This window comes from Macrotis lagotis, chromosome X (assembly GCF_037893015.1).
Source record: "Macrotis lagotis isolate mMagLag1 chromosome X, bilby.v1.9.chrom.fasta, whole genome shotgun sequence".
Taxonomy (NCBI): domain Eukaryota; kingdom Metazoa; phylum Chordata; class Mammalia; order Peramelemorphia; family Peramelidae; genus Macrotis; species Macrotis lagotis.
Window position 1 is genome coordinate 623,453,697 of NC_133666.1, and position 16,121 is coordinate 623,469,817.

Below are 16,121 nucleotides of genomic sequence, written 5' to 3' on the forward strand. Positions count from 1 at the left end.
TAATTAAAAAAAAACCCTCAAGAGAAATAATGGGGAAAAATGAGAAGGAATAGGTATTGCCTGGATTCAGGGTTGCCAATTTAATATTGAGAGACCTCAAAAGGTGAAAGAATTCACACACAGCCCTGGGATTTTAAAACTACTCAGGATTTATTATATATACAAGCATGCAGAGTGTAAAAATTAAAATCTTTTCTCCTCCTGTAGAAGCAAAAAGCAGGTTGTAACACACTAGAGGGCAGGAGAATAACAAAAGATCAGGTGAGGTTTGAATGAGAGAAAGAGGGACAGACAGCAAGAAAGACAGCCAGGAGAACTGACTGATCTGAGACTGAAGTAAGTCTGCACATGAGGGGAGTCCATGCCAGGCTTTTATAGTCTAGCCCATTCTCTGGGTACAGAAGGGTCAGGAGACTGTAGGCAAAGGGGAAATCCCTCCCCCCTCTATGTGACTGTAACAAGATAAGAGACTGGAAGCTGGGTACTGGAAAGGAGAAATTAGGAACTGACATTTAACAATGAAACAAAAGGAATATTTCTTCTTTCTCTTCAAAAACAATTTAACAGTGTAAACTATTGCAAAATTTGTTTCTAATTATAGCATCACTATGTCCATAACTCCCTGGTAATAGTAGACCTTAAAATATACTATTTCAAAGCAGTGATCATTAAAACAATTTGGTACTGATTTTAAAAATATGAAAGTTGTTCAATGGAACACATTAGGCAAATATGATCCAGAAGTAATTGAACATAACAGAGCAAAGAGTTTTTTTTAAAAAAACGCAATGAACCAAGGACTCTATTAGAAGAAGGCCTCATTAGGGTGGCTAGGTGGCGCAGTGGATAAAGCACCCGCCCTGGAATCAGGTAGTACCTGGGTTCAAATCTGGTCTCAGACACTTAATAATTACCTAGCTGTATGACCTTGGGCAAGCCACTTAACCCCATTTACCTTGCAAAAACCTAAAAAAAAAAAAGGAGGCCTCATTATGTATACATGAAATGGAGGCATAATAGATAAGTGTGATGGACTTGGAATCAGGAAGACATGGACTCAAATTCTCCCTCAAACATTTTCTTGATATTTGGCCCTAGGTAGGTCACTTAACCTCTCTTAGTCTCAGGTTTTTTTAATTAATAAAATGAGGGAAATTATAACATTTACTCTATAGGGTTGCTGGGAGGATCAAATAAGATAAAATATGTGAAGTGCTTTGCAAACCTTTAAGAATTATTATTATTGTTGTTGTTGTTGTTGTTATTATTATTATTATTATTATTATTATATCAAAGGTCAAGTCATAAATCAGAGAACAATAGAGTTGCCTGACCCCATTCTCTTTTATCTCTGGAACTGAACTTTGTTTCTTTTGCCTCACCCACCACATCCAATTATAGTACTATTCTTCCACCTTTTACTCCCTGCCTGCCCCCTCAATTCCCAAGGACCCTCCTTCAGAAACAGAATTTAGATTTCTTTCTGTCAAGGACTCTGGCCAATACCACTGTGTGAGGAGGCACAGATTGGCTAGTCTCTGAGGAAAGATAGATGTGACTATGAAGCCTAGCAAGCCTCCTCCATACACATGCACACACACTCATTCTTCTTTATAATCCTGGAAACTATGCTGTGTTCTGTGTGCCCATGTGTAATGTCTTCACTCCCTCTGAGCCTTGAACACCCCAGAGATGGTCTAGGACAGATTTTTAAAAGACTTTAAAGAGTCAGGAGGACCTGAGTTCAAATTTGAACAAAGGAAAAAAGTGGGGGGAAAGGTTTAGTTTTTACATTATGAGAACAATTTGCTCTATATACAGTAATAAGTTCTAAGGTTTAGGTTGGAGCTGAGGGAAGAAACCTAGGGGTGAGTTGTTTGCCCCAGCTCTCCTAACTCTGAGCTCAAACATATTCATTTGCCACACCTGGGCTGGGGCTGGGTAGGAACTGGGGGCAAGATAAAGGACAAGGAGTTAAGGTCTAATTAGAAGGACCTCAGTTCTCACTGGCACCCAGTGGCACTGACTGGTTAGGGATTTCTACCTCAATGATCTCAAAATATGACTGGATTTGGACTGGCCCTTAATCTCGTGTGGTGAGTAAAATTGTTCCACCTACAATAAAAAAGACTAAATCAGAGCTCTACACCAATGGCATTTTATTAAAAGGTCTATGGTTCGCTTAATGAAGTGGACCTCAGATCTTCCTCATGAACTGAGATGCCTTCTCCTTCTAAGACCCTGTTTTTAGAGTTTGACATTTTGACATTCAGGAACAACTATCTCAAATACACAATAAGTTGATATATGGCACATAGGCTAAAATAAGAAAATAAGAAAAACAATGTTAGCAGGGTCACGAGTTGGGCAAAGCAGGAAAGGTTTTTGCTGAGAAAGTAATCATAAGATGGGTGGACTCCTTCCTAGGTTAGTCAGGAAGAGATGGAATGAACTATACAAGAACATATGGGTGGGGGGAACTTTCCATGTAGTTGAGTCACGTCCACCACACTGGACTTGTTCACCAAGGCAAGGAAAAACAATGATGGAAGGCCTCTAAGTAGCTTCCTATGATTACATAAGTGATCTTGTCATCTGTAACTTATACCTCCAGGACCAAATATACAGAAGTTATTATCATTACCTCATGGAATTATATCAGATTGATATAATACTTACTAGAATAAAAGTGGTCCAAATGAATTATTTCCCTCATCCCCACCTTCAATCCACAAACAGACCTTTGTCTTTCTTTTTTCTTTTTTCTTTTTAGTTTTTGCAAGGCAATTGGGTTAAGTGGCTTGCCCAAGGCCACACAGCTAGGTAAATATTAAGTGTCTGAGGTCAGATTTAAACTCAGATACTCCTGACTCCAGGGCCGGTGCTCTATCCATTGCGCCACCTAGCCACCCCTGAGACCATTGTCTTTCTATGGGTCATTACAATCAAAATGCACAGAGGGCAGTCTTTCATGGGTGACACAAAACCAGAAGGAGGGAATTCCTTTATAGAGGTATAAAGGTGATATTAGAGAAGAGGGAAAATGTGTACAACTTATAACATTCTGATTATATTCTTTTTTATTAAACAGTTACTCATTTATTATATATATATATTCATATATGTATATATTTTTGTCTCTCATTATTGAAGTTGACCAAAATGACATCACTATGTTTGAGACAATCTGTATACAACTGTGGCCAATCAATTCCATATGAGCTCAGAATGCTCTACCACAGTTTTACTCTAAACTTATGTATGTCATGGTTCCTTTCAGCTACTTCAATTCTGCCCTTCACTGATGAGGACATGCCATGCTGGGCAGTCCTGCACCAGTGTCTCCCCTGCCACACAATTAATTCCAAAGTTCTTAAGAGAGATCTTCAGGGATTGCGGTCATTCTTCCTCTGACCCCCTTGTGAGCACTTGCCCCAATTGAATTCGCCATGGAATCGTCTTTTTGACAAGCATACTTCAGGCATTCTAACAACACATCCAATCCACCATAGTTACACTCTGTAGTAATGTTGGAATGTAGCAGTTCAGCTCGAGAAAGGGCCTCAGTGTCTATTATCTTCTCCTGCCTGGTGATCTTGGCAATCTTTCTTTTTCAAAGAGGACCAATGACATCACAGGATTGGGTTCAGGATGCAATGTCTTCAACTGTGACTGATCAATGCAATAAAATTTGGAAGGTTCTATCACAGATTAGGTACATGTAGTCCATTGGAACATTAGGATGGAAATTTTTCTGGATTTGCTCAGCTCACTTTTCCTTTGCGCTCTGCAATTATGCTTTGTTTATGGAGTACAGCACCTTCTTTGATGCAGGCACAAAATGCTGGACAGTCCTGCATTTTCCATGTCTCATAATCAATATTAAAGTTCTTCAGGGAGATTTTAGAGTGCCCTTGTATTACTTTTTCTGACAATTCTCTATAAAATAGTTTTTTAGGTATTTCTGTCCTTTTCATTCAGCCTCTATGGTCAACTCACCAGGCTTGTGCTCCCTGCTCTAAATTTTGAATGATTAGCAGTTCAGTGCAAGAGAGGACCTCAGCTCCTTATCTTGGGAAGTGATCTCCAGAATCTTACTAAGACAATTCAAATGGAAGCACCCTGGTTTTCTGGCATGGAACTGAGAGACTGCTCAGATTTCACAGTCATGCAACAATGAAGTCCGAATGATGGTTCTAGATTTTTAGTATATTAGACAGTCCAACAATATCTTTTCTTCCCACATTTTCCATCAGAATCTCCCAAACATTGAACTAGTTCTGTAATGCACAAATCAACCTCACATTCTGTTGGGCATACCTGGAAAGAATACTGCCAAGGTAAATGAAATTATCCATAGTATTCAAAATTTCCCCATTTACTATGACCAAAGATTCCATATATGAATGAAGTGATGCTGGCTAATCTTCTTGATGTTAATTGTCAGTCCAAAATTAACAAATAGCAAAAAATCCATCTTACAACTCATTCTCAGAGATTGCACTGAGTACACCATTTTATTTGAACAAAAAGTTGGGCATCAATTCTCCCTCTTTGTTAGTCTTGACCTTTTCAAGTAAAATAAATAATCTACCATTACTGTGGCAGCTGACCTTGGGGGCTAACTTTCTCTTGCCATATAATCCAGAAGATTTCAGTCCACTTCCCTATCAGTAGTTGACCCCCTGCCATATAGATGTATGCTGGGATACAATCAACACCAGGCACTTTGCCACTTGAGATAAACCTGATGGCATTCAATACCTCTTGTTCAGTTGGAAGTTTTGATCGAGAGGGAATTTCAACAATCTGAGGTTTATAGTATTTGTCTTCATATTTGGGAGATGATGGTCTGTTGAGAACATTACAAAAGTGTTCAATCCATCTCTCTAGGATCATGTCCTTAGCAGAGTAGCTCCATCAGTACTGAATAGTTGAGATGCTTAAAAGGTCTGTGGTTCATAAATTGTCCTCAGGGCACTATAGAAGCACTTTGGATTGTTGCTGTTGACATAAAATTAAATCTCATCTATCTTCTTGATTAGCCAGATTTGAACTTAGGTTCTCCTGACTCCAGGGCCAGTACTCTATCCACTGTACCACCTAGCTGCCCTAGCACCTTACTTTTTTGATAGAGTTAAAGGCTGCCTTCTTGGAGACATCCAATAGATTGCCAAATTCCAAAGCTCTTTCCATCCAGTGAAAAGACAATCCAATTTCCTGGGTCACTTTGTACAGGATTGTGGCTATGGTTCCCAATGTATCTGGACATACTGCTTCATCACTCACCCAATCCCATAGGACTTCAAGGTAGGTGAAATTTTAAGAAAGCAAAATAATAAAGTAGTTAAATAATAAAATAGAGGATGATAGGTGATAATCTTAATTTGGACATGAAATAGATTTAAGTGAGGCAGAATTAGTGTATTTGTGGTTCTAGCAACTAAACAAATGCCAGGTGTTTCCTCAGCATCACCTCTAGGAGGCAGGATCACCAAATTAATTTATGCTATAAAAAAGAAAGACTCATTTGGAATTTCTACTAGTCATAATTCCACTATCACAAGTACTTATGGACACAAAGAATCTTTTCTCATTATTGTGCAGAAATCTTGCAGATTCCCAACTTCAATAATACGGGTGCTAATATCTTAGATTTCTACAGGGCTTCAAGGTTTGCAAAGCATTTTCACAACAATAAACTTTGATTAATTCATACAGACATTATTATCCTTCTTTTACAGATGAGGAAAGCTCCTCTTATAAGCAGTCAGTTCCAGGTAAGCCTGAATTTATCCCAGATCTCTCTTCAGATGATTGTCACCAAAACCAATAGGCTCAATTAGTCTTTCTTTGTAGAATACTCTCAGATTTATATAACAAACCTTAATCTCTTTTTTTTAAAATCAGTCTCCAGACATCATTAACATATCTGAAGTACATTTCTACCTGGATATCCAGAATGCATCTCAAACTCTTTACCTTCTCCCCAAACCTGTTCCTACTCCAAATTTCCCCTACTTCTTTTGAGGCCACAGTCATTCAAGTTTGTGACTTTTCCTTAACACTTCATGCTCTGAATAATTTCACCACCACATCTAATCACTTATCATATTTTGTCTGTTCTACTTCCCCAACATCTTTCACATCCATCACCATTCACAGAGTCACCCTTCTTATTTGAGGCTTCATAGCCTGGCCTCAAGAATATTGCAAAAGCCACCTACTTGATCCCTTTCTTGCCAGTCTCTCCTGTAGACAATCAATTCTCACAGCTAACAAAATGGACCTTGTAAAATGTACATCTGACCTTCTCACTCAAGAGGCTCTAGTGGGACCCCATTTATCCAAGATACAAAACAAACTCCTCAGCTTAGCAATTAAAGTCTATCAAAATCAGATATTATATTTACTTCACCTCCCTCCATTCCAGATAAACTAGCTTGTTTCTATTCCCTAAAAGAACATTCTATCTCCTACCTCCATGTCTTTGTACAAATTGTTCTAGATTCCTTTTCTCCTCAACTCCTAGTCTCAGAGTTCTTTGTATTTTTCAAAGTTGATCTCTTAGGACAAATCTTTCAAATTCCACTATTTTTAGTATTTTTTTCCTTGCCTCATAAAATTTTTATCTATGGAGTCCTACCTACTCTATGTGACATTCTCTAGTAAGCTTGAATAATTAAAATAGGGACTATTCTTTGTTATTTTTTGTGCCCAGGATTTGGCTAGCTCAGGTTCAAGTACACATAGTTCCTATTTTTTTTTCAAAATGCAAGGGACTACTATCCTTCACAGGTTGATCCATGAAGGGACAAAATGAACTGACAGCCACTAGTTCCTCCTGTTAGAGGGGGAATAAAGGAATGCCCTCTGGCCTCCTCTGAGCAGGGATCCTTTCTGATTGATGAGCAGGCTTCTTCCTTTGTTAAGACTGCAGTTGTCCTCTACTAGACAGTTATCTAGGAAAAACAAGAAGAATAGGAGAAAAGCTAAGGGAGCTAAGAGTTTGATTTCTACAGATTTCTTTGATTCCTTTAAGACTTTGTACCAGAACAATATGGAGTGTGTGTGTTTGTGTGTGTGTGTGTGTGTGTGTGTACTTTGGTGGTGATCTGTGTTTTTCTGCCTAAGTCAAACAAGGTCTAGAGTTAGTTGGGGGTAAAGTCATCAGTTGTGGTACAATGATGATATCCCTCTGGAAACATTTAAAAAAGCAATGAGCAGTGGGAATCAGGATCCAGGAGAGAGATCAGGCTCAAGGATCATTCCCATTTCTGTAGCAGTTTAGAATCTTACAAAGTGCCTTCTATGAGGCAGCTACATGGGGCAATGATTAGAGCACCAGCCCTGGAGTCAGGAGAACCTGAGTTCAAATCCAGCCCCAGACACTTAATACTTAGCTGTGTAACCTGGTTCAAGTCACTAAACTCCATTGTCTTGAAAAAACAAAAAAAAATTATTAAGTAATAAAGCACCTCCTTCACAGTCACCCTGTGAATTAGGAAGTGTCAGTATAATGGATATTCAATTATTTTCAAGGCTATCATATGAAAGGACTTGTTCTTTTTTACCTCAGAGGAAAACTAGGTGATGACAAACAGAAATTTGAGATTTGATAAGAGAAAATCCCCAACAATTAAAACTATCAAAAACTAGAATTGGCCAGCCAGGTATCAGATTGTTCCTTACTGGAGGTCTTTAAGCAAAGACTGGATAATCATTTACTAGATGGGTCATAGGATTCTTTTACAGATATTGTTTCAAATGAATATCCACTCAATTGTGGCCACTTTCTAGTTCTGAAAGTGATTCATTGAGGAAGCACGTTGATCTTTCCAGGGACATCAGGAGTCGGACAAGGGATAATGGTAAAGTACACTTTTCACCAGGTGATTCTCACACTGAGCAGGTACATGACCCAGTAATGGATCTGGAATTAGGAAGACCTGAGTTCAATCTGATCTCAGACATTTCCTAGCTCTATGACACTGGGGAAGTCTTTTTGCATCAATTTCAAAATATAGAAATAATAATAGCAACTATCTACAGGACTGCTGTGAGAAAAAAAGATGAGATATTTGAAAAGCAATTTGTAAATCTTAAAGGATTATTAATCATCATCATCATCATCATTCCATTTGTTCACATGGTCTCCTTCTTGGTCCACATTCATATCCATGGTCAGATTACCATGAGCATGAGTTCATCCCCTTGTTGACCTCAAACAGAGCCTCCAATAGGAAAAAAAATCATGATTGGGGCAGGGAAGGGAAAGTATGGTTTCACAGTAGGCTAGGTATTCACAGATACAATTGCCCTTGGACCACATTATGATACACAGAAGCAAGACAAGATTTGTTTTTATTGTAGGAATAAGGGGATGAGGAATGCTATATCATGGAGAATACAGGACCAGGAATGAAGAGTTTGCAGTTAAAGGGAGATTGAATATAATTAGGATGATTATGGGTCCTTGAGGCCATTCTAGAGTTATCTTGAAGTTATCCAGTGATCATTCCAAGAACATCAGAGAGATTCAGAATCCAAGTCATAGCTTCTTAGATATTTTCCATCAGGTTCTCCTGAAGAAGCAGAAGTTAAAAATCAGAAGTTAGTAACTCAAATGCCAAATCCATTGCTCTATTCCTTAGCCTTTTCCTCAAGGAGAGGCAGTGAGATAAAAGGGATATTAAGAAGGCAGAGTTGGGACCAGAGTAAAGGGGAAACTGAAGTGAAACTGAGAGTGAAACGGTATCTAAGAAAAAGGGGAGAGACTTGAGCAAAGAGGAGGCTGAAAGGTAAATGTGGCATAGTGACTGAGGAGGAAGCCATGGGAAAATTCTGACAGGTCAGAGAGGATTCTGGGAGAAATGAACAAAATGAACAGCAAGGAGATTTGGGGGGGGGGTCTTAAGAGACAGAGGAGAGTCTGAGAGGACAAATTAGAAATTCAGGAAAAGGGTGAGGCTGAGCTATGACAGGAAGTACTGAGGAAAAGCTGAAGGAATAGAAAGAAGATTGTGATTAATAGTCTGAGACAAACTAGGGGTGGAAAGATGAACCAAAGCTAGACATTTACTTCAGAAGATCAATGTCATGGTGGTGAAGAGGACATTGATGACCACAGTCTTCACAAATAGTAGTCTCAGACCCAGCACATTGAGGAATAGCATGTTCCCCTGCTCAGGTTCTACTGCAGGGAACAATGGTCAAGATCAAGGGGATTCGAGGGACCTACCCTAAGCAGTAGCAACATTTATCCTAGCCAACAATTATGTAATGCTTCTAAGGTTTACAAAACAACATACCAAAAAATTTCATGAGACTTTCAACAAAATATAATATTAGTTCTTCAGTTATTCCTGTCATTTTATCAATGAGAAAACTAGCTCAGAATGTTTGAGTGACTTGCCCATTATCACATAGTTAATAGATATCGTGGATGAGATTCAAATTTAGATCTTCTGACTCCTTTTAGGTATGTCCTAGGCATTCCAAACTGAGCATGACCAAAATGGAATTCATTACCTTTTACCACAAGCCTCCCTTTTCTCTATACTTCCCTATTTATTATAAGGAACCACCATCTTTCTACTGACCAATATTCACAATCTTGGCATCATCCTTATTTCTTTCGTCTCCCTGATGGCATCTGTTAGGTCTTTTCAATTTTGTGTTTTTTTCCCTGTTCTATCCTTTCATACAGCCACCCCCACACCAGTCCAGGATTCCATCATTTCTTACATAAACTGTGGCAACAGTCTCCCATTGACCATGTCATTTCGCAGCTCAAGAATCTTCAGTCGCTCCCTATTGACTTGAGGATAAATTGCAGTCGTTCACAATCTTAGTCTAATCTATTTTTTCCATGTTTGATGAACATTATTTCACCTTCATAATTCCATGTTCCAACCCATCTGACCTATTTGCTATTCCCAAAATTTGCATTAAATCTCCCAGATTCTTTTCCCCATCTCCAGTTTGAAAGACATTCCATCTTTCCCTCCATTCTTAGAATTTCTATTTTCCTTCAAGGCCCAGCTCTTGTACCAGTTCAGGCAGGAACTCTTGCCTCATTAGCTTATTTATTGGTGTTCTTTCCCTCCTCAATTATCCTATATTTACTTATCTATTTGTATGGTTTTTTTCCTGCCATTCAGTGGAATATAAGTTCCTTGAGAGCAAGGACTGTCTTTCAGTTTTTCCACTGAATCTTAATGTCTTGTACAAAGTAAGTGATCAATAAATATTTGTTAGATCATATGAACTTGGTACAAAATTTGAGGTGGAAGAATGAAAAATAATTTGGATGACTGATGGCAAGTGAATGTAACAGTGATCGAAATAGTAATAGAATAATAGGAGAAATAAGTTAAAAGAAACTTTGAAGTAGATGTCAGCTACAGCTGTGGAAATCAAGGGTAGAAAGAGGAGAGTAAAGGAGTAATCAGTATGAGGAATAATTATTAAGAATGAATGAATTATGGAGAAGTATGGAGGACTTAGTTCAATTTATGGAATATCGTATTTCCTGAGGCCTGGGTAACTTTATACACTTTAAATCTTGAATTATGACACACTCAGACCATAGAATATCACACACTGTATATCTGAAGAGATTGTCAAGTTATTTTTAATTCTTCCACCTCATTCAAATTTCATACCAAATTCTTTGTCAAAATAGGACACACAGTAGAATCACAGATTCAAAGGATCATATATTCAGAGAACTTCACTTAGAAAGGACTTGAGTAGCTAACTGCTCCAAATTGGCATAGAAGAAATTGTCTCTAAAACATGCCCTTGCATTATCTCAACCATACTTTGCCAAAACAGCTTCAATGAAATGGTCCCATGGCCTCCTCAGACAGTCCATTGCACATTTGAACAGTCCTAAAAGTCAGAAACTTATTCCCTACATGATCAAAGCTAAATATTCCTCTTGGTAACCTCTAGGTTTTGTCAGTGTCTCCTTCTGGTCACTGTTTTATTTTTCTTTCCTATGAAGCTCTCAGTTTCAATTTTGTCAACTTTGCCTTTGCACTATGAATCTTTAACTTACCTATAAGATCCTGTTCAGGGCAAAACTGTTTCTGCTTAGAGACAATCCCAGAGTCTGTTCCAGTATAATCTGAAGTCAGAAACAAATTCTCAGACATAGCTCTGATCCTCAGTAAGCCCAGGATTGGCCTCCCTGATGCTCTTGATATCAAGAAGCACCTTCCCAGCCTAGGACCATGCCCTAATCCTAGCTGTCCTACTTCAATCTTGAACCACTTCCCCACAGGATTCCTATCTCCAGCATTATGACCTCTTCTTAGGTCACTCCTTTCAAATACAGGTGGATATTCCAATTCCTGAATCCTTTTCCCCAACTTAAATCTTTACTCAACATCCAGGTATGCTTCACCCGAGACATAGCCTTGTACCTGTCTTTCAGTATATCTCTTCTCTATGTTTCTCCCAACAACCTCCATCACTCCGGGGCTAATCATACCTGACTGGTGGGATACAAGTATCTTCTTCCCATGGTGATTCACTGAGCAGGTTACTGGATCATTCTCAGCAACCTTGCCAATCTGGACAGCACTGTAGGTACCATTGGGTATGAGAGCCAGCGAAACATTCTGGACTGAGATCAAAGTCCCAGAAGAGGCCAGGGACACATAGAGGTCCTTGGGGTAGAAATTCCTGATGAGGCAGGCCACAGTATTCTTACTTCTCACCAAAAACACACTGGGAGCTAGAGGAGCTTGAAATCCTGCAATCAAATGATGGCTTCCTGTCCTCTATCTGGACCTAACCCCGTATATAAGAAAGGCACATATAGGAACAGGATATAACTGTCAAAAACAAGCTTTACCCCAAATTTCCTGTATTCTTCTTAACATCAATTTGACTAAGTTTATGTGAGGAACACATCCATATGACCAAGTAACCATAAAAAACAAACCTTAGCCCCATTTCCTACCCTAAGCCCGAGCGTTGCCATTGGAATTGACATGTCTTAGAATTTCATTGCTGAGGGTTTCAAGCCTCTGGGTCTTATTTTGATGTGATCCCCTCCCCCACATAGCCTTTTAATGACCTATCATAATCCATCCCTTATAATTATAGCTCAAAGTGGGAATGTTAACTGTACATGGTCGCAGAGTACACTATGACAGAGAAAGGGAATTGGGAGATGGGAAACCTCACTTCAAAATTGGGCCCAATAGTGACTGACTATGTGACTTGAAGCCTTAGAATTTCCCTAGGATTAGAATAGTAAAGGCACTCACCAGGCTCCATTGTTACAACTGTCCCAGGACCAAAGACCAACTGATCTGTGTCATCTCCATTGCCCACTCTCCTTACACAGTGATATTGGCCAGAATCTCTAAGGCCCAGACCCTCAATCTGTAAGGAAATTCTACTAACAGTTTCTTCCCTGGAGATGGTGATTCGGTCTTCAGTGGGATCTGCAGAAATGCTGTTGAGACTAGTCAACGACAGTGGGGCGTGACCAGGAGTCCAACGATACCAACCAAGTTTACTTGTCTTGAACTCGAAACCAGATGTTTGACATCTGAGTTTCAGGGTCTTTCCAGTTTGGTGGGGGCCTCCCCCTGACTCCATCAACACTGTCTTTTCCACTGCCTTTTTCACTAAATGAAGCAGACAGAAGTAGAGTAAGTAGGGGCAGTCCATCCATGCCTCCTCCTGGGTCATAGAGCTTTGATTCCCCTAAACTCCCTCACACCCCAACCCTAACTCATCTTCCCACCTTCATACCAAACATATGGAAGAATATGGGAGACAAAGTAGCAGGGGAGACCAAGATTATTTGTCAGATCCAGGGGATCTTAGGAATCAAGTTTGGTCTGGTTTCATAGGAATTGTCCCTGAGTCCAGAGGCAATCCAGATTAGAAAAGGTTCTAAGTGACAGAAGATTCCCAAGACTAGGGAGATAAGGGACCATGGATGTAAGAAGATTGACAGGATCAAAGATTTCTGGAATGGGAAAGAGAAAGTTAACTGAAAATACTATTGGCCACAGAAACTCACAACCACTACTCAGACCATAGGAAGAGTGGAACCAACAACCCAACCCAAAACTCCCCCATATCCCTGTAGCCCTCTTGGGATCCAATAAAGTAAGATCTTTCTGCCAAGCTTTCCCCATCTTTGCACACATTCCCCCAAAACATGAAAACTTACATGGCAACACGGTCAATTCTGTTCCAAGACCAAAATTTTCCCACTGAGCTACTCACAGTAACACAGGAAGGAACCTTAACCCCTGATCTACAGAGAGTGGTCCTTAGGAAGGGTGGAGGAACATGAGGGTGACAGGAAGTGAGATGAGAGTCCCTGAGGTCAAGTCCATGAGAACTAATCAAGGTCGTGAAGTCCAGGAACAGTCTTCAAATAAGTGTGAAGATTTATTAATACTTAAGTCTGTAAAACTTAAAAATATACAGCTAGATTAAGTTCTCAGCAAGGCTACAATTAGGCTAAACATTAGGGAAGGGCTTCATTTTTGCAGAGTCTCAAATCAGTCCTCCACATTACCTGTATGAGATTGATTGATCTATCCTTGAGCAAAGCCAGGTAATATAGGAGACTGCTTGAAAGGGAAAGTAACCTAGGATTCATTGGATGATCTGGCAGGCACTGTAAGCCATCTGGTGTGGTACCAATCCCAGAGAAGCTGGCAAGAGCCCTGGGGTGAATTCTCTTTTCTTTGTGAAGGGTAGAGCCACCCTGGAATGGGTTTGCCCCAGCAGAGGGGCCAACATCTTGAAATGCATAGTAGTTCTGGCAACATCTGGTGAAAACTAATAATGTGCATAAAAACTGAGCAGTATTGCACCAAAAAATGATAAGCTGATATTGTCCTAGACTTAAGGTTTTTGTCAAATGAATCAGATTGTTGAGTATTTCATAATTCAAAAGAGGGAAGATTTGAGAGGAAATACCCTACTTAAGATTAGTTTAATGAGAGATAGGTTGCATTTTGACAGTTGCATTCTGGTCTGACAGGGAAGACCACATTGATGATGAACCTATCAAGTGATAGGGTAGGACATATCTGAGTTGCCACAAATACATAGCAATGATTTGTGCTTGCCTAGCATTGATGGTGTGCTAACATGCCTTGTTGATGTGGAAGAAACAAAACCATTTAAGATCAAGAGACTCTTGCAACAGCCAGATCATCATCAATAGCCATGATTCTAATACAGCAGGCCCAGAAATAGTACTCTAGTGAGAAGTATGCCTTGAACAACATATTCCTCACTATAATATACATAATTGTGCAACTCATACCTCCAACCAATTGGGTAAATGGCATTGTCTTCTTTGATTCCTAAGAACAAATAATACTAACAGTCAAGAAGGCTTGGAGAATCTCAAGAACCAGAGTTGTCCAGAGATGCTAAGTTAAATTTCTCTTCTGAACATGGCCATGGTAGGCAACTGTGAAAACACTAATTTATCAACGACTCAGGGGATGTTGGTTGTTGTATATTTGCACTGATACATCTCCCTGTGGAGTTTGGGAACATTTGAGTCAACTAATCCTCTCAAGGTGATTGGAAATATTTCAGACAACCACTAATAGTACCCTGATACCCCTGCAAAGATTCTGCAAACCCTCATGGAGCATTTAGGAAAAGTTTTCCAGCTCCAAATCGATGAATTCCAGGTCATCAGAAGGTCACATGATGACATATTTCTCATCTGGTTGTTTTTTCTTCCTAAAATTTTTGTTGCCTTTTTTGTGATTTATGGATTTTTTTTAACATTCATATTTAAAATCTTGAATTCCAAATTTTCTCTCTTGCTCCTATCCCTCTCCCATTCATTATGAAGACAAACAATATGATATAAGTTATGCATGCAAAATCAAGCAAAACATATTTCCATATGTTATGTTTTAAAAAGCTTAAAAAGTATGCTTCAATCAGCAGAATTCATCAGTTCTCTCTCTAGAGGTGGATAATATTTTTCATTATGGGTCCAGATTATTATCTTGATCAAAATAAGAAGGTATTTTAGAGCTGATCATCATTACAATATGGTGGTTACTGTTATAATGCTCTCCTGACTTTGCTCACTCTTCTTGGTATCAGTCCATGTAAGTTTTCTCAGGTTTTTCCAAAATCAATCGTTCATCATTTCTTACAACATCCAGTAGTATTCTATTTCAATCATATGCCACAATTTGTTCACCTGTGCCCAATTTTCAATTCTTTGCCAACACAAAAAAGTAATAAAATTATTTTTGTTTAGATAGGTATTTTTCATTTTAACTTGGCTCTTTGGGATACAGATATAATAGTAATATGTTTAAGACAGAGGGAATACTCAATTTTATAGCTCTTTGGGCATTGCTTCCAAACTGTTCTCTAGAATGATTGGACAGATCACAATTCTATCAATAATGTGTTGGCGAAAATATGACCACAAAGGATAATGATCATTGTTGGAAGGATTGTGGGAAATCTGGGACACTATTACATTGTTGGTGGAGCTGTGAACTCATCCAACATTTCTGGAGAGTGATTTGGAACTACACCCAAAGGGCAACAAAAATATGCATACCCTTTGATCCAGCAATACTACTACTGGGTCTATACCCTGAAGAGATGATGAGAAAGGGTAAAAAAAACATTACTTGTACAAAAATATTCATAGCAGCCCTGTTTGTGGTGGCAAAGAATTGGAAATCAAGTAAATGTCCTTCAATTGGAGAATGGCTTAGCATACTGTGGCACAGTATGTCATGGAACACTATTGTTCTATTAGAAACCAGAAGGGGGACTTCCAGCCAAGATGGCAGAGTTCTAAAGTCTCCTGATCTTTCCCCATCTATCATATGAAACAAACCTCTTAAAAGAAATCCGACCCACAAAACCCAGAAAGAAAAGCCATGAGAAAGAACATCAGGATCTGTCTCCCGCAGCAGCTTTGGCTGAATTCAGGCGGGTGAGTCTGGGCTCAGAGGGAGGATCAGCCTCGGATCAGCCAGATTAACAGCTGAATTGGAACTGGGAGTCTGAGGGCTGGAGAGCCGGACCTGATGGATCAGTGGTGGTGCTGGACGAAAGGGGCTTGTGTCCGCGGGGAA

General features: G+C 39.3%; 1 protein-coding gene across 1 annotated transcript; it reads right to left on the reverse strand.

The window, feature by feature from the left end:
- Positions 1 to 5,719: 5,719 nt before the first annotated feature.
- LOC141500207 (Ig heavy chain Mem5-like) lies at positions 5,720 to 13,255 on the reverse strand. The gene is given in 6 exon segments (XM_074203194.1): positions 5,720 to 8,585; positions 9,083 to 9,196; positions 11,066 to 11,134; positions 11,501 to 11,776; positions 11,779 to 11,802; positions 12,285 to 13,255. Coding segments are annotated over 5 exon segments (912 nt in total). The 5' UTR covers positions 12,715 to 13,255; the 3' UTR covers positions 5,720 to 8,585; position 9,083.
- Positions 13,256 to 16,121: the final 2,866 nt, after the last annotated feature.